General features: G+C 40.5%; 2 protein-coding genes across 3 annotated transcripts; one reads left to right on the top strand and one right to left on the bottom strand.

Moving 5' to 3' along the window:
• Positions 1-58: 58 nt before the first annotated feature.
• On the top strand, positions 59-2342 carry gpx1b (glutathione peroxidase 1b). The gene is made up of 2 exons (XM_061687479.1): positions 59-575; positions 1780-2342. Exons 1-2 carry the CDS (start codon positions 360-362, stop codon positions 2128-2130), a joined length of 567 nt encoding a protein of 188 aa, XP_061543463.1. The 5' UTR covers positions 59-359; the 3' UTR covers positions 2131-2342.
• Positions 1044-17949, bottom strand: usp4 (ubiquitin specific peptidase 4 (proto-oncogene)). 2 transcript variants are annotated; one of them, XM_061687475.1, is made up of 22 exons: positions 17468-17949; positions 15552-15679; positions 15317-15447; positions 14631-14757; positions 14397-14542; positions 12909-12970; positions 11819-11971; positions 11085-11202; positions 10831-11004; positions 10604-10762; positions 9574-9798; positions 8805-8888; positions 8593-8687; positions 8330-8512; positions 8024-8250; positions 6955-7179; positions 6800-6870; positions 6621-6736; positions 6392-6541; positions 5821-5924; positions 4668-4756; positions 1044-4535 (listed from the first exon to the last, which is right to left on the bottom strand). In XM_061687475.1, the coding sequence occupies exons 1-22, from the start codon at positions 17599-17601 to the stop codon at positions 4413-4415; spliced, it is 3024 nt and encodes a 1007-aa protein (XP_061543459.1). In that variant the 5' UTR covers positions 17602-17949; the 3' UTR covers positions 1044-4412. The 2 variants fall into 2 exon arrangements, with proteins under 2 accessions (XP_061543459.1, XP_061543460.1); XM_061687476.1 differs by lacking the exons at positions 15317-15447; positions 15552-15679 and having other exon boundaries at positions 17468-17550.
• Positions 17950-18490: the final 541 nt, after the last annotated feature.

Below are 18490 nucleotides of genomic sequence, written 5' to 3'. Positions count from 1 at the left end.
ACACTGTGCATTTAAACATACACATCCCAAAGCAGGGTACCTCCGCATTGCATCGAAGGCTATCAACTATTATTACGTTCCAGTGTTGTTATATAAATTAAACGTATTGTGACTTCAATGTTTACAAGAGACTTAAATATTTTATTCCACCTATGTCTTTACGGGGGGAAACGGGACTTCTATACTTGTTTTAACGTTTTGGTCGTCTTGGCTAGGCGGTGAACTATCTTGTCAGGTGATGGTAGCGCTTTGGTAAACCTCAAGGTTTCCTCCAGACTTTCGGGAAGTGGGTCGCATACAGTCAACCCGTTTACGCAGAGCAGAGACTTTCGTCAGAAGCGACACTCATCAATTCAACAATGACAACGCGATTCCACAAGCTCACTGCCAAGCTGTTAACAGGGGAAACTTTCAATTTCTCCTCGCTTCAGGGCAAAGTGGTCCTCATTGAGAACGTCGCGTCCCTCTGAGGGACGACCACCAGGGATTACACCCAGATGAACGAGCTCCACCAGCGTTACAGCGGAAAGGGGCTCGTTATCCTGGGTGTACCCTGCAACCAGTTCGGCCACCAGGTAAGTAAAATAAAACAAAATTCACCACCTTTCTTCTCTTTTTCATTGTCTTCGTAGTGTTCAGTATTTTTCCTCCACATTTGAGTTACTAATAGTAACGTATGTAAACATACAGAATGCCAGTTTTCTAGGTAATTGTTACTGCATTTAGAAATTTAAAGGTAATGTGAAAATTTTCCATGGGAGTAAATTGGTTGATATTATTCTGGTTTTAACTGGTAATTCGCAGCATTTCAGGTTTGTCCGGTTATAAAGGCTCGGCTACTGTTGCTTACAGTAAAAAAAAAAAAAAAAAAAAAAAGAATTGTCATCAGTATAGGGTATGCAGGTTAAGGTTTAGAAACAAAATATATTTTAAGAAATATTAATTTTCATGCATGTCTGGTCATAAGGGATTGAAAAAATATATACAGTATTACATAAATTAAAATACACTTTGTAAAAAAGAGAACGCAGAGTGGACTAGTGCAGTGTTTCCCAACCTTTATTGAACCAAGGCACCTATTGGAAAAATCTCATGGCACACCACCAAACAAAATGTCACAAAAAGAATACTGAAATATTCCTCTTCTCAAAAGAAATCGGGGCCTGTTTAAGTGACTACAAAGCTGAAATACTAGCAGAAAGCCATGGTTTATCCTGTTGTATGAATGGTAATTGGTGGGTACACAGGTTAATTGTACCTTTGGCCATCAAATGGAAGAGCATTCAGTTGTTTTCCCAGTCACTATGTCATTGGCAAAGAAAAAAAAATATCTGTAATTAATTTTTACACACATTAAGTGAAACTGGCTAATTTCCCTCAGCACCTCTGACGATCTCCCTCTGGTTAGGAATCAATGCAAACATGTTGGAATGAAGAAATTGTACGACAATGTATATTTGCTTTCCAAAGCTCAAAACAAAATAGCCATTGTTATTTAGTAGTTAATGCTTAAGCTGCCGTGACCAGTGACACTGTGGGTAAATCATTGCTAGATTATCCTTGTTTGGTACTTGCTGTTAGTCGAATAGGAGGAAGCTCAACACACTCTTCCCAGAAAGTAACCTAACCAGATTTTTGTTGTTGCATACTTGAATTAAAGGTTTAAGCAAGACATATATAAACAGGGGCTCAGAAAAATGTCACCAAAAAGTAGATACTGTATACGGAAATATTGATGATCTTGCCCTCGTAATGTGCCAGCGTGATCGTTTTTCGCAGGAGAACAGCAAGAATGAGGAAATCCTCTCGGCATTGAAGTACGTCCGACCTGGGAATGGCTTTGAGCCCAAGTTCCAGCTCCTGGAGAAGGTGGACGTGAATGGGAAGGATGCCCACCCACTATTTGCGTTCCTGCGGGAGAGTCTCCCGTTCCCCAGCGACGACCCCACCTCCCTCATGGGCGACCCCAATTGTATCATCTGGAGCCCTGTGTGCAGGAATGACGTGTCCTGGAACTTTGAGAAGTTCCTCATCGGGTCGGACGGCGTGCCCTTCAAGCGCTACAGCCGCAGGTTCCTCACAAGTGACATCGAGGGAGACATCAAGAAGCTCTTGAGCCAAGCAAACTAACAAAAGAAAAGCTGTCAGGACCACCTGTGCTTTTTTGTCGACATGTATGCTGTTTTCTGCTCTTTTACTCGATGAAGGCGACCTCTGAAACCAAGCCAATTGTGAGGAGGTTAACTGATGCACTGTAAAGAAACGGAACACTTCAGCTACATTAAATACATGTAAAGCACAGCTGTAGTTCAAAAGAACAAATAAATTGGTTTCTTCCTTCACGCCCTTGTCTAACTCCTAAAATTAAGATCAGCTCATACAATCATTTACAGTTCCTTTTTAGTCAATTTCACAAGACCTACAATTGTAGATTGCACCATCTTTGAATGAAACTGCATTTGCAACATTTCACAACCACTGGAACATAAACCACATAGTGCTGTTATTATGAGAGTACAGTGAATCACCACAGTTGAACAAAATCTGTTTTGTGACGCCAGCTGACTAAGTTCAAATTTCAAAACAAATGTTCCCACAAGAAAGTTACCAGGTTCTATCATAAAAACCTTTACTAACAGAACAGACATTTTAATTAACATTTGAACATTCGTGATTTTTTTCTAAAATTGGTTGATTAAAAATGTAGTATTTGTATTTATTTTTCTGAAATAATTGGTAGATTTAATGTAAATTAACAAAACAATTATATATAAATTGTATTTTATATCCATATTTTTATTAAATTATGGGTAATTTAACACAAAATGACTTATTTTATCATATTAGAGTACCTATTTTAACATATACATCTTAACTTGACATCTGAAAAATCTGTGACCCATGACCACAAGTTAGCCCACTCAAGTTAACATAAAAGAAAAGAAAATTCACCCTTTGACATACAAATTATGAAGACAGAAAATGGAGGTGTTTTCATAGCAATGCTATTTGCATTTAACATCTGCTTGTGAACGTAACGTAATTGATAACAACATTGCTCATATTGTACTGAGTGAGCAGTTCGACCCTTTGCTTTGTTGCAGTTTGTGGTTCAATTATTACACATTTGCACCTCATTGTATACCTTCTGTGGTGGCATGACAAAAATGCTAAAGAAAAGGCATAACACTTTTGGACTTAATCCTTACGCTCACTGAGCTGTCACTTTTGGGTGTCAATTTTTGGGGAGCACATTGATTCCAAAAAAACATATCATTGAGGCATCCAGTCTTTATTGTAGTTTGACTTCAAAGAGTTTCCATTTAAAAACAAATCCTGTAGATATCAGCATGATAAATACGAGAACAAGAATGTTTACACCTATTTAAAATAGTGTGATTATTTACATCTCTTTAGTTATGCTGGATCCTTTTGGATTCGGTCACCCAAAACCAAAATCACTGCGTTTTAGCTGTTAAATTACCATTACATATATGACATGTCAGTGGCGTATGGATAGCAGTGGTGTTTGCCCAGTAAAAGACAATTTACATGATGGCGACCAGCCATTTAACCGCCACTACTAAAACCTTAATTGCTTTATAATCAGCAGAACAATCCAACATCCACTAGCTGTGCTTAATGAGATTGTTTATTATAGAGACTAGTAGGATATAACGGGTATCTATTCAGTCTAGGACAGTGGAGTAAGATCATTGACTGGATGCTGCAAGCCCTGCCTCCATCTGGTGATATACAGACTGACCAGGAGGATCAATCTTCTTGAATAAAGCACTATTTTATGTCTCCTAACTCGATGTGCTTTAAAGATAACAAACAATGTAGCCATTTCAATACAGAGCTGCATTCATGTACAGGTTTTATCACAAGCCATTTGCAAAAACAGGTCAGCAAATGTATGATGTATGCCCAGGCTCATACACCAGAAGCAGGTAGATGTTGTATTCACGAAGAAGTCAAAGTGCTTCCTTATAAGTCAGTAGCTGCATCCTAAAGGCCGCTTTTTGTAGCGTGATCACAACTCACTGAAGTTGTGTGTGTGGGGGACAAGCGGCTCGTTTTGGCTTAAGTAATGTCCGTAAAAAGTGGAGTTGAAATCTTACAGCACGCTCATCGAAACTGACTTTCATACATACCTCGGAACACTTTGGTTGAGACGAGCTTCGGATTTGGCTTTTAGAAGATATTCTTACTGCTTTGTGGAGCGCAACAAGCTTTTGTTCATCCAGAGCAACCATGTTTCTCCTCTTAATTAACTAGCTTTACTTATTGTTCTCTCAGGTCGGTTGACAATGTAGACGTAAATCAAAGTGGGTATTGTTCTGGTGGGGATAACTTTGATAGTCTTTGTTAATTAAGCAGCGTCTGCGTGTCTGCTTGCCATCATGAATTCAGTTTAATTCCATGTGGTCGTCAGCAGCGTCGGGGTCTCCTCCAAGCGAGGCGGAGGGCTGCGTTTTGGTGAGGCCTTCCTCTTCCCTACGCTGATAGAACAGCACGTAGGCCGCTTTAGTCTGCGAGGGGACGGCAAGGGTAGGGTTACAAAAACGGTGACACTTGACACCGAGGCTGGAGAGCATCAGATGGAGGCGGAAGCTATTCATGACTTTGCATTGTATGAGGAACACGGAAGAATTCAAGCTTACCACAATCTGGTCCTCCGACGACGACGACACACTGCTGTCGTCAAAATAATACCATTTTCCGTCCACCTTATTTTTGCCGTAAGCCGTGTCTGTCAGACAGAGGCCAGTGTGAGCTTATGGTAACTGAGCACTCGTTTCACTAGCAAACCACACGCAACAGTAAAAAAACTACAGGAAACACATTGAACGGCTGGTTGGGAGAAATTAGCTGAAGCCTATCATGTCCGCAGAAGGAATGGTTATAATCCACTTTACTTTAAATAAATAATCAAATCTCTTTTCCTGAAGTTATCATTGTTGTTGTGCTTTTTCCAAAAATTACTTTCTTCAGACGTCTGATTGGCTAAAAGGACCTTGTTGTTGGGGACTATCAACATTTGTTACTTTGGCATGGGTTTGACAGCCAGAATGTCTTCTCATGTGGATGGGCTATACTTTTTTGACCACTCAGTGAGGAAAACTATTTAAAATGTAATTACGTACTTGTGCAATTAGCCTTAAAGTCCCTGTAAAGTGAAAATAAATGTATTCTAAATATGATACACCACAGCGTTAACAACCTTGCATAGTGGGGGGAGAAGGGACTCATAATGGAAAAGCGTCACTAGGCCCTGTTTTAGCCACCCCCAGCAAAGAAAAATTTTATTCAATTTAAAAATAATAATTTAAAAAAAAATCAGGAAAACTGAGATGGTGAAAAACTAACTTTTATCTCCACAATTCAGTAACACATAGTTCTTAGTCATAGCAAGTTTTCAGCAATATTCTCCAAACTTGTATTATGTATTTAGAAACAAATTTCTGAATTCACTGAACAGGGTCTTTAATGTCATTATAGTCTGAATGAGACACGCTATCAAAAAAAAAAAAAAAAACAGCTGAACAAGGGTCTCGCCTGTATTTACTTCTCATCATGTGGCTGTTTTATTTCAGAGGCAACTGAGCACAGCAAGAAAAAAGATTGCTGCAACAAAGTAGAAACAGTGGAGTATAATATTGCAGAGCTAATGTTAGCCTGTGTTTACTTAGAACAATGAAAAATCTGCACAACCAAGGAGCAACCAGCTGTGGTTTTGGTCACAGCTAGCCAAGTTGGTACCATACTGTGGAAAAGTGGTTGAGAAATAACATCAAAATGAATGGCATGACTTACAGTGACCTCCTCCCATTCCTCCATAATGGTTGGACACAGCAACGAGGTCATACGTGTGTGGCCCGGCCTTGGGGTCACATAAAAACTCTGACATGTTTAGATCCCTGGTGAAAAAAACCCCGACATGACAACAACATATTATTATTCAGCGTGACAGTGAAATGTCAGAACACTACATCCATCTGTAGTAAGCATGAGTCAGCATTTCGGAGCAGGATTTTAATGTTTTCTGTGTGTAGTTCCTCTATGAGGTCAAAAGAGGAAATGGACTGCACAACTTCTCTCTTTTTTTTTTTTTTTTTTTTTTTTTATAAACGTTTATCATTGTGATTCATGCACACTTGAAAGGTTGCTTCATCTGAAGGTTAGGCACACAAAGCTGACGACAAGAAAGACAAGGGCTCATTGTTTTTCAGGGAGGGTTGTTGTCATTTCTGTAAAGTACTACCATAATCGGATTAACAATGTCAGTTTGGGTTCAGAGCCATCTAGTGGCCGGACCAAACGTAATACTTGTTGGGTATTTCCTTTTCTCAAAAATGAGAAACATTGACAGAGTCCACCTGCATACCTGATAGGAAAATCTACCACTGTGTCCAGTTTGTCCCTCCAGCATCTGTTGTAAGAGAAGCGCTTCAGGTGAACAACCAGGATACGAGGCAATGACCAGAGGTCAAACTTTTTAGTGGCCCGCTGGTGTTTCTTGCACGTGGGACAATACCTGAAAGCAAAATGAGTGGAAATATAAAATGTTAGTGGAAGGGAGAGAGGAAAACAATTAGGTTACAGCAGCGCGTTACCATGGATCATGAGCGCCAAGCGTCTCCATGGTTGTGAAGAGCTCAATGCATTCTCTCAGAGCCACAGTGGCTTTCTTTTTCTGGGGCTGGAGCATGCTCTCGTGCTTCTCATATGCCTGAAGAATAAATCATGTTGACACGTAGGTAAAATACACAAAATAAACTACAAAAACTCTAACCTCTGCTTCCTGTTCATCATAACACATCATCTTGGAGTCAGAGTCCCAGTCAATAGCCACAGTGGAATGCGCTGCACAGATCAAGTCAAATCACAACAAGCTGCTATTAAAATACAAAAAATATGAGTGGAATTCTAAAAAAAACAAAAACTGACGATTAAGTTTGAGCACGTTTCCGTCACAAGGCAGAGGGCTGATGTTGGCTGTCCCATAAGAGTTCACAACGCTGAAGGTAAAGAGCTTGGCCGGTAGGGAGCTGGCCTTGGTTTCGCCCTCTTTTGTCCCGTTTTCCAAATCAGACGTCTCCTCTTCCTCCTCTTCGGACTGGCCGTTCTGTGGCTCTGGAGTCACCTGGTGGTCCATGGCCTCCTCCTCCTCCCCTGGGAACATTTATATTTATTAAAAAAAAAAAAATCTAATTAAGGATGATAAAATAAAAAAAATAGGTGGAACATTGGGTGACTGGTTAGCACATCTGTCTCACAGTTCTGAGAACCTTGGTTCAAATCTGCCCTCGCCCGTGTGGTTTGCATGTTCTCCCTGTGCATGCGTGGGTTTTCTCCGGGTACTCCAGTTTCCTCCCACATCCCAAAAACATGGTAGGGTAAATGAAAACTTTAAATTTCCCGTAGGTACAAATGGTTGGTTGTTTATTTGATTGGAATGCTATACACAGAGACTGGGATTAGCTAATCTACGTCATTTATCATGACATCTCAACAGTGTTCACGCTGGACTGGCTGTCACGAGATTGTGTTCATTTTGACATGCTCACATTTCTCAACAAGAACCAGTAAACTGTGTTATCTGTGTTTGATGTGAGGTTTCTTTGAGCAAGCACCACCCACTATATAATACGTGTATGTGTGTGTGTGTGTGTGTGTGTGTGTATATATATATATATATATATAATATACATAATTTTAAAAATAATAATAATATTATAATAACTAGAAATCTAATAAATAAAATACAAATACATAAACTATAAAATAAAATAATGAATTTCTGGAATAATCTTTTTTACAATTGGTTTAACACCAAAATACGATTGAATCGAGGCAACAAATGTATCCCTATTTTCTGCTTTTAAAAATTAATATAAGTAGTATGATCCATTATTCCATTAATTTTCCCCATAGCCAATCTAGGAAATAGTCAACCACCATTCCCATTTACAACGATGATTGCCATAAGGTGACAGGAGCCAAGTTAGCCACTGACCATCATATATGCCGTTGGTTTCAGTGCAAGTCCCTGAGTGGTTGCTGCCGTTACTGGAGGTGGCACTGCAGGAGGCTCCGTCCGACAGGGGACTGCTGCAGCCACCAAGACTGGCATTGGCACTGGATGACGTGGAACATTCAGGAACTTGACTGTAGCTGGCAAAGGTGGCTGAAGCCGAGGCTCTGCTTTCACTCCCCACGCTCTGTGGGTGTTTTACATAGCGCCTGCAACAGGAGATAGACCATATCCGTTGAGTGACGGACACACCTAGGCCACCATTTCTCGTTATCAGTGGCCTCTCACCCAATCCTCTGAAGGATCTTATCATAAAGAACGTCTGCTATGAGGTTTTGCCGAGGCACAGTGATGAGTAAAGGCTGGCCAAACAGCATAGTGCTGGAGGAGCTTCCAGCGTGTTTTGAATGTCGCTCCCTGAAATAGACTGGAAGGTTCATCGTCTCGCTGTCTTCCTCCTGCACCGCATACCTGCGGCGGACAAAAGCATCTGCATGCTGTCAAGCATAATGTACACACACAAGAATTGTCTGATCAAGAAAAAGACTTACACAAAGATGTCATCTTTATCCACAATTTGATTGAGTCCATCGTCCCTTCTGTAAATTTTATGGAACCTATGATTATAAACATCGGCCACCACCATCTAAAAAGACATACAACACAACATTAGCAGACAGCTTCTGTTTAAGCTCAAAAACAAAATAATGAATCTAATAGTTTCGAGCCCACTTGAATTTCAGAGTAAAGTGTAACATCTAACATTTTCTGGAGGAATTCCACAGAGTCTGGACAAGGCGCTGCACAACTCCATCACCGTGCCCAGTTTGTGAACCACAACTCGATACTGCCACACGAAAAGAAATTGAAATGCAACATTAAGCACTGAACCACACAATCTTATACAAAGTTGATATACATTCTTTAAGGTCATATATGAGCAATTTTTTAGTACTTTCTTACACTACTATACATATTTATAAAAAAAAAAAAAAAAAAAAAAAAAGTATTCTATTTTTAAAACAACAACAAAAAACAGTTCATGTTCATTTATAGGCAGTACGGAGGCCCCGTGATTAGCACATCTGCCTCAGAGTTCTAAGGTTTGGTGTTCTAATCTCAACTCCAGCCTTTTTGTGTGGTGTTTGCTCTATCTATCTGTGTTCTATCTGTACTTATGTGGGTTTTCTCCAGGTACTCCTGATGCCTCCCACATTCCAAAAAACAAGAACATTAGGTTCATCGACAACCCTAAATTAACAAATTGGTTTGAATTTGAGACAGAATGATTATATCTATATGTGCCCTGCTATTGGCTGGCTGCCTCACCCAAAGTCAGCTGAGATTGGCTGACCCTAACAAGGACAAGTGGTATTAAAGATGGATTTTCATACATCTTATTTTACAGCAAGTGTACTATTCAATTAAGTAGCAAGTATGTGTTAGTTTCTTCAAAAATTAAGGCATTCCCATCAATAAAAATAATTTTCATGCACATGTGGGAAGCCTATAAGTTCTGTAAAACAGCTTACCTTTGTGGGTCTAGACTGTGGATCTGATCGCACAAGGACAACCTCCATATTTCGGTCAATCTTCATGGGCAGAGGCAGAGTGAGGTAGCAGAAGGGGTCAAAGGTCACAGACACCTTGGAGCACTCCGGACACACCAGAGTGGATTTGAAGAGGCCATGAAAGATGTCGACGATTATAGAGTCATTGCGTAAGCGATGGTTTTTCCAGGCTTCCGTGGCGACAATCTGGAGTGAAGTTTAGAAAAACTGTAATTTGGGGAGTTAGTGAATGACTTAAAGGAGTGATTCTATATCATTTGTTTGAAACAGTTTCAAGTTGTCTGCTGTCAAAAAAATACAAAGGAACACAGCACAATTAACATACACTTTTGACACTGATAGAAATCTCCCAGTCTGGGGATGTGGGTCTGTCTCTTCCAAATGCAGAATATGGCTTTTGTTACCTTGATGACCAGGGGCAGAGACCAGCCATTGCAGGACTGAGTCGCAAACGCTACTCAGTGTTCCCAACTAAGCCACATTCCTGACGCCTTTGGCTACTATTTTTCAAAAAGAGCAACAAGTCTACTAACTTTTTGTGGTGTTATTGGAGACTTCTGGAGACTCTTGAGACTCCAGAGCAGTTGTTCACCTCTCCACGTCCAGACTGCAACTGAAGCTACCACTCACTAATTTAACCTATCATCCCATAAAGTGAGTGGCCACAGTTCCTTGTGGAGGTACAACTTCACTGGGTCTCTGAATTACACTTTGTCAAATAATGTAGAAGATCCATGCGGATACATCGCCAAGCACTCCGGAGACCAAACTATTTGTATACTAGCAATTAAAAAATAAATTTTCCAAATATCCACTTTAATGCAGTCTGCTTTTTTTAGTGCGCAACTTCTGGTCCAGGGTGAACCAGTGAACCAGGACCAAATGTGTGATTCAAAACTCAACAAGTGCTTGACGACTGACCTACATGTGTGAACAAAGTGGGATTTTTCATTTTATTAGCAAAACACAAGGCATGGCTTAATTTCTGTACCTCATCGGGACGGCCCTCAGCATCCCTTTGGGCCAGATAAGGTTTCTTCTTTACACGGTTCAGATCTTCGTGAAGCCCGTCAAGTAAGAAGGCCAACAGCTCTTGGGAATCCTGCTGCTGATAGCCTGAAAACTGGGGAGCAAAGCGCCCAACCTGTGTCTGGAAATAAAAATGTGGATTTTAGATCCTTTTGTCTGACGATATAAAAGTTGTCTTTGACGGCATACTTTAAAGGTGCGTGGGGCCACAGAGCTGCTGTGGCTGAGCCACATCTGCTTCACTAGATCAGCGTAGGCCTCCGCAATCTCGCCTCGCATTCCCAGTGGATTGCCTCGGTTAATCTCGGCCTCGTACTGGTCGTTGAGAAAATATTCGGTGAGCGGCGACGCGTTGCTCAGGCACTGTGGGAATTAAACAAAAAAAAAATACAAGGTGAATTATGTGAACAAGAAGTATACAAACAAATTTCAGTTAAGTTTACCTGGAGAGCAGAGTTCATGAAGCACGTGTTGCCTAGATTACTCAGACCACACAAACCAGGCTGGGACTGGGACTCTCTATAGTTGTAGGAGGAGCTGTAGGAATTATAACCCCCCAGTCTGTTGGAAGAGCAATTACCATTACTGTCAAGAACAACGATTCAAGAAAATGGAAGACATCCAAATATCAGAACAACTATTTTCATTGGAGACACCCTGTGCCTCGATATGCAGTCATCGGTTAACTTTCTTTACATACATTTGTTTCTTTGAGCAGGGCACAAAATCGACAATTAAAACAACAACACTACTGTTGATTTAACGCTTAGAGAAGCACTAGCTGTAAATGTATAACACACATCAGTACACTATACAGCCATACATTTTCTATACCTGGCGAGAGCCTATTCCAGCTGACATTGAGAGGTGGGGTACACGCTGAACTGATTGCCTGCCAATGGGAGGGCACATACGGACAAACTCACATTCGCACCTATGGATAATTCAGTCTTTAATGAACCTAACGTGTGTATGAACACTGGAGAAGGCTGGACTTCTTGGAAAAAAACACTCTAGCATAGGTAGATCATGCAAACTTCAAACAGGAAGGCCATGATTCGAACTCCGAACTGTGATGCAGACCAACTAACTGCTAACCCACCATGTTGCCCCTACTCTATACAATGAATTGTATATATAAAACTTTGGGTGAATGAGTGTTACATCAGATACAGACTCATGCTTGCTGCCAGCCGTGGCGCTGTTGTTGAGCGTGTAACCAGCCCCACAGCTGCTGTTTCCATTGATGATTGTAGGGGAGATACTAGCTGACGAGTTGGAGGACAGTTTTTGGGAGGTGGTGAAAGTCCTTGATGGGGTTGTACTGGATCTGGTGAACCAGATTAAAACATGCATAAGGAACAAAGAAAATACAGATTCATAAAAAGGATGAAAAGTTATTAATATTTACTTACCGTAATTTCTCGTGTATAATGTGCATTTCCCCCCCCAAAAAATTGTCAAGTCAATTGTGCGCATTATACATGTGTATAAGGGGCAAATTGGGAGGGGGGGGGGGAACGCTCACATTTTATTAATGTATGCTGCCAGCTAGTGGTTATGAAAAAAACTGTACACTTTAATTCCAAAATGCCACCGCCACCTAGTGGTTATAAAAAAAAAGTATAGCCTACACTTTCATTCCAATATGACAAAGATACATATGACTTTCATATATGTACAGTTGTGCTCATAAGTTTACATACACTGACAGAATTAGTGAAATGTTTTTTGGGTTTTTTTTTGTTTGTTTTGTTTTTTTAATATGACTGATGACTGAACAACAACAATCATTAATTTCTTTATGGTTATGTTTTGTTTAATGATAATCCTTTTCTGAAATGCTTGACCTTTTAATTTGAATCCCATTAAAATAAAACTTTCGCCTGATCCTTCATGTTTTCTTTAAAGAATTGAACCCATCTTACAAATTCTGCCTGGGTAATCAAACATATGAGCACAACGGTGTGTTTTCTAATTTACTAAATAAAAGGAGGGCTATGAATTTCAAAATAAGAGCTAGTAAATTTTAAAAAAGGGATTACGTGTTCAAATAAAGTGCTTCACTTCAGAATAATTATTTGAAAAAAAACTAACAAAATGCAGATAATACTTCATGTTTTGGTAGAAGCAAAATGTGTCGAAGCAAAATCATGCATTGAAAAAATGCATTATACATAGGTAGAAGGGTTTTCCAGAATTTTGAGGTCAACTTTGGGGGTGCGTATTATACATGGGTGCGCATTATACACGAGAAATTACGTTACTTGGGATGAGAGGCTTGTCTGGGCCACGTTCCATCTTCATTCCTCCGCTCAATCACAAGCACCTGAGGGGACAAAGAAGCTGTATTAAATCCAATACTGTAGAAATCAATCTATTCCTCTCAAGTGGTCTCCACCTCAACCTTTATATATACACCAGTGATGGTGTTTTTCTTAAAAACGTTATTATTGTGTTATGAGCCATACGTTCACTTATTTTTATACCTTGGTTCATTCTGGGCATGTAGTATGTGTGCCAAATATGATTACGCTTTTTGGCTGCAAGTATGTTTTACTGGGGATTAAATACTTGCACAAAACTATTTTTAGTTCATACACGCGTACAAATATCAGATTTTCTCAATCTTGTCCAGTACCTTAAGCGCTTTGACAAATGACATTGACACAAATATATACAAGCATATAGCTTTTTCATGTAGTGTTTGTCTTATTTTGTCTTTCCAACTAACAACTGAACTACTTGGTCAGTCATGTGAAGTACTTTAAAAGCTCCTCATCCAGTAATTATTTGACAGCAATTAGTCTTGTAACCGTACCACTTTTTTTCTTCATAATTTGCTACTTTTTTCATTTCAGTGTGGCCCTCATAGTCCTTTGTGCTTTTCAAACCTTTGAAAACCAACATTAAAATGTAAGCACATGAAGTTGCTATGTATGACTTTCATCCAGAAGACAGAACAATAGAGCTGTTGCAATGAATAGCAACTTTTGTGTTGTGCATCAGTCATTGTGCTTGAACAAGTGTATTGGTCTGTTTAATGGTGACTCATCCGTTTCACATCCGTCTCCATCCCCAGACAACTGTTCAGCTTGGATGTATCCAACTGGCTCCCTCATCACTTTTTGTCCAATGCCTTTGTTTTCCGAGAAATGAGCCACCGCTCAGCCGATTTTTTTATTTTTTTTTTATCTCCAGTTGCGAGGAATTTTTTTTGTCATTAGTGCTAAATGGTGGCAGTAAACTTCACAAGCAGCAGATAGTATACAATTCTTCAAAAGAGGCTAGGTGCTTGCTTGCTTCAAACTGTTTATTGCCATTCCCAGTTGAAGTTTAAACATACAACAAAGACAATTAGACATTGTGTATTTAACCAAACCACATAACTTACAAAAGTCAGGTATCTTAATGCTAACACACAATGCATAAAAATTTGAAACTACATTGAAACATGAAATTATGATCCACAAATGGTTTCACTCTTAACATTATATTTAATTGTGATTACATTTTTTTTTAATAAAAAACAATATTGTACAATATTATTTTGATTAGGAAATGTGACAAAATGTTTTGTTGGTGTCTTTTGTGGGGGTGCAACAGATTATGAGACTTGCATTCATTGCAGCGGGAAATGCTGATCTGTGATACAAGTGGTCAGAGAACATGGTCACGGAATGAATTAAACTCATAGGTCAAGGCACCACTGTATCCAGAAAATGGTTGAACTGAATAAAAAGGGTTTAAAATACCTGCCCCTGGAAGAGGCCAGCATCCTGTACTGTGCTATCAGGCTTGTTCAGCTGTTCATAGGTGTTGCTCATATATTTGTTCCAGAGCCTTGTTTCCTTTTCTTGTGGAATATTGAATAGTGTCCTCATCTCTTTCTCTATGGTATCTGGAAAGAAATATGAGTATTTAGTGAAAAGGCTCCACCTACAGATCACTCTTCATGGCTAGTTGAAGCCTCTAGGGAAGTCTCTCACCAATAGTGTCAGCTTTACTGAAGTGGCGAGTGACCACATTGTCCATGTTATCATTCTCACAAAGGTTCAGCTCCAGCAAGTAGACCTCCACCTTGCAGTGTTTGACAAACATGCCATGTTCAACAACCTGGGGGGGAACACTTGTGCTGAGTAACACTGATACTTTAGTTAAGTGAAAGCGAAAGTAATAAGTGAAAGTAAAATGAGGAAATAAATAGTAAAAGTACAAAACTATTCATCCATCCATTTTTCTGTACCGCTTATCCTCACTAGGGTCGCGGGCGTGCTGGCACCTATCCCAGCTGATTCTGGGCGAGAGGCGGGCTACACCCTGAACTGGTTGCCAGCCATTCGCACTATTTATATCATCATATATAAATAGATGGGGGAGCCATTCGCACTATTTATATCATCATATATAAATAGATGGGGGACATATAAACAAACAACCATTCACACTCACACCTACGGGCAATTTAGAGTCTTCAATCAACCTACCACGCATGTTTTGGGGATGTGGGAAAAAACCGGAGGGCCCGGAGAAAACCCGCGCAGGGAGAACATGCAAACTCCACACAGGCGGGGACGGGATTTGAACCCCGGTCCTCATAACTGTGAGGCAGATGTTCCAACCAGTCGCTCACCGTGCCGCCTACAAAACTAAAGTAAAGTAAAAATAGAATTACCTTCCTGACAATGGGTCTTTGGACACCCAGGCAGCTGTACCAGCTGACGAGCTTATTCCACGCCTCAATGGGTACAAGGACATAGTCCAGCTCATCTATAAGATGGTCTTTCAGGACCTGTTTGTCCTGGTCTTTAGGAAGGTGAAAATGACAAGAATGAAGATGTGATAATGGAAACTTTTCTAAATACTGTTCTAAAAGACAATAAGAGGCTATGACCAAGTGATAGGTTTACCGGCGAACAGCCCCGAGTTATCAATAGGTCCTGGATAGAGGCTACGTTCTCCAACATTGTACATGTCCCAGTTGTCGAAGCCTACATATTTCTTCCACTGTTTGAACCAGCGACTGTCCACTAGATACCTGTAGGGGGGGAAAACTGCTGTATTGAAGACATACTGGCACAAATCTGATTTGGATATCAAGCAAGGACTCAAGGGGGAAAAATATGAGGAAATATATGGCTTGAATACTATGCGACTGGGACACGCCTTGACATATGCAGATATCTACATCTCTCACTGAATCGCTTGCACGCTTCCCCATGCTCAATCTGCTTTAGTTAAAAACCTTGCTTGTGGGAAATCACATGGAAAGATAGCAATCCATAAACTGGAATGTAGAATTAAAATGAAGGTCATATGCAAAATCCTGCACTTCCCCATTTATTTGACAAGTGTGTCACATTGAAGCCCTAGGGATGCATTGATACCAATACTGGTATCAGTGCTGATACCGTACGTCAGTATAGTACTCGGTACTTGTAAAAATGTCCAGATACTAAACACAGATACTTTAAGGACACAGATGCCAGCACTTTTAGACAACTAAACTAAACTCTCCTCGGGTTGTGACGGAGCTGGCTACCGCCTGACCAGCAGTGAGTTTCGCGAGCCCCGTCACCTGCTCCGCAACACTCTGCTCAGCTACAGCGGAGGCAGCTGAGCTCCCGTCACAAAGTTGCAGGGAACAGGACACACAGCACCAATAAAGGGATATAAGCGATGGTGTGATAAAGTATCACTACAGCTGTCATAGTTTTATTGTATAGCTTGTGGTATTCACAAGAAGCAGTCTTAACCATCCCTTTTACTCACTTTATTTTGAAGTTAACACACGAGGTAACATGGCATCCATATATTCCTACTTGTTTATATGCACCAGACTACATTCTTCTTCGTCTCTTCTCTAATGTACTCCGTTTATAAAGTAACTCTTAATATTAGTAAAACATGCAGTTAGTAATGACAAGTGGTAAACCTAATAAGTATAACATTTGAATGTAAATTATTCCACTTTCAAGAAAGATTTGTGTTCTGTTTTTGAACAATATTTGATTTAAAATAAACATTGTAATCACTTGCAAGAGGTAATGGCATTATCAGCAAGTACTCAAATGTAAGTACTTGTAGTCGTACACGGTCTGACAAAAAGTGGTATCGGTGCATCCCGACAAAGCCCTATCTAAGTAGCTGATGGACAACCACGGAAGTTACCATAAATGACATGCAACGGATTCAATTTACATAAAATGAGCTGACACAACCAATAACTGACTGATAGATTAGAATTCTTTAACAAGACACCATAAAGGGTGGGGCAGTCTTAACTGTACCTTGTCCCACTATTACACACGACAACACGAAATGACAGTGCTGCATGGTCCTGTCAAATAGCTAAAACGGTTCTGGGTCTTCCCAACTAACCGAACAACATACTGCTGGTTGAACTCAGAATGCGGAAAACAGGGCCCGTTCGAGCAGCGAGTGATCCACTGCATCAGCCGAAGACGAAACGCGTTGAATCCAAATAGAAACATTTAAATAAATACTACACAGTAGTAGCCATCGTGTTACTGAGCTATTTGCTGACAAACGCTATTAAATGTCCAGTGTCAATGACTTAACGCAAAGCAACAATGAGAAAACTTAAAAGAGATGGGCTACCTAGCCAGCAAAAGCGATCAAACGTCAAACATTAGCATGACAGAACTGGCGAACGTTTTTTTTATTTTGTACTTTTTTTTTTTAAATAGTAACTCTAAGCAGTATTAGCTTCCTTGTTGTAGCATGTTAGCATTTCCGGTTTGGAGCTTAGCGAATTGCTATCTTATCAGAAGCGACCCGAAGTCGGCCCCTGGCTTCTTCTCACCATTCGTCGCCCTTTCTCAGCGTGGTCTTCAGGAGTGAGCCGATAATCTGTTTTTGGTTTTCCGTGGATGTGGCTGGAATCTCCGAGTCAGAGTCCGCCGAGCAGCCCGAGTCAGGTCCGCCTCCCTCGGCCATCGTGAAAGCGAGTGTGCCGGTGTCCAGAGCGCGCGGCTGGAAGAAGGGAAGCTCTTTGGGGCGAGGAGGGCGTTCTTCGTCTACGGTGGCTGCGAGGCGCAAAGGGGCTGCTGCATTCCGGCCCGGCGTAGCTGCGATGTCGTCCCCTTCTCGACACCACACACAGACACACTGTGCCAGCAAGATTCTCAGTTTCTCCACACGTCACGCTTTTTACATTAATTAAACTCCGATTTGACTCACGTCAAAGAACGAGCCTATACGTATTGTTATTCAAGTGCAAATGCAATTCTTACAATTTCAAATCCTTAGACCACAATCTTGTGAGAACACTATAAACAATAATCTAAATGTAATGTACACAAGTAAGACTAGAGGAAGCGTAAAAAGTACTCCAAATATTTGTTTACCCAGTGGGTGGAGGGGGGGGGGCGGGACTACGCAAGTACTGAGTAACTGGTGAGCAACTCCAGATATATATTTTTTAATCAGATCATGAGGCAAATTCAGCCACAATAAATTATCTAAACAGCACAAAAGTCTCACCAGACAGAGATGATAGAAAGGCACGTCTTTTCTCAAGTTCCAAATGGAATACTTGTAGGCTGAAATATCAAGATTTTTAGGCAGACACTGGTGATAGCGCATGACATATGCTACGCTTGTCATAGTCCATCAATCCATTTAATATACCTGTACCCATAGCTGTGCCTGTACCGCTCATCCTAACTCAGGTCGCACTTGCGGGTGAGTGAGAGCCTATTTGCAAGGTAAATATACAGTAGATTGCTGCCATGTTTCACATAAATGAGTCACTTTGAAATTATACATTACATCGGTGTGTGGTCAGGGTACAGCGTGTGCAGTCATGTGATTGCCTGACTCGGTT

This window comes from Phycodurus eques, chromosome 10 (assembly GCF_024500275.1).
Source record: "Phycodurus eques isolate BA_2022a chromosome 10, UOR_Pequ_1.1, whole genome shotgun sequence".
NCBI lineage: Eukaryota > Metazoa > Chordata > Actinopteri > Syngnathiformes > Syngnathidae > Phycodurus > Phycodurus eques.
The sequence above is the reverse complement of the archived record's forward strand: the minus strand, read 5'-3'. Positions and strand labels throughout refer to the sequence as shown.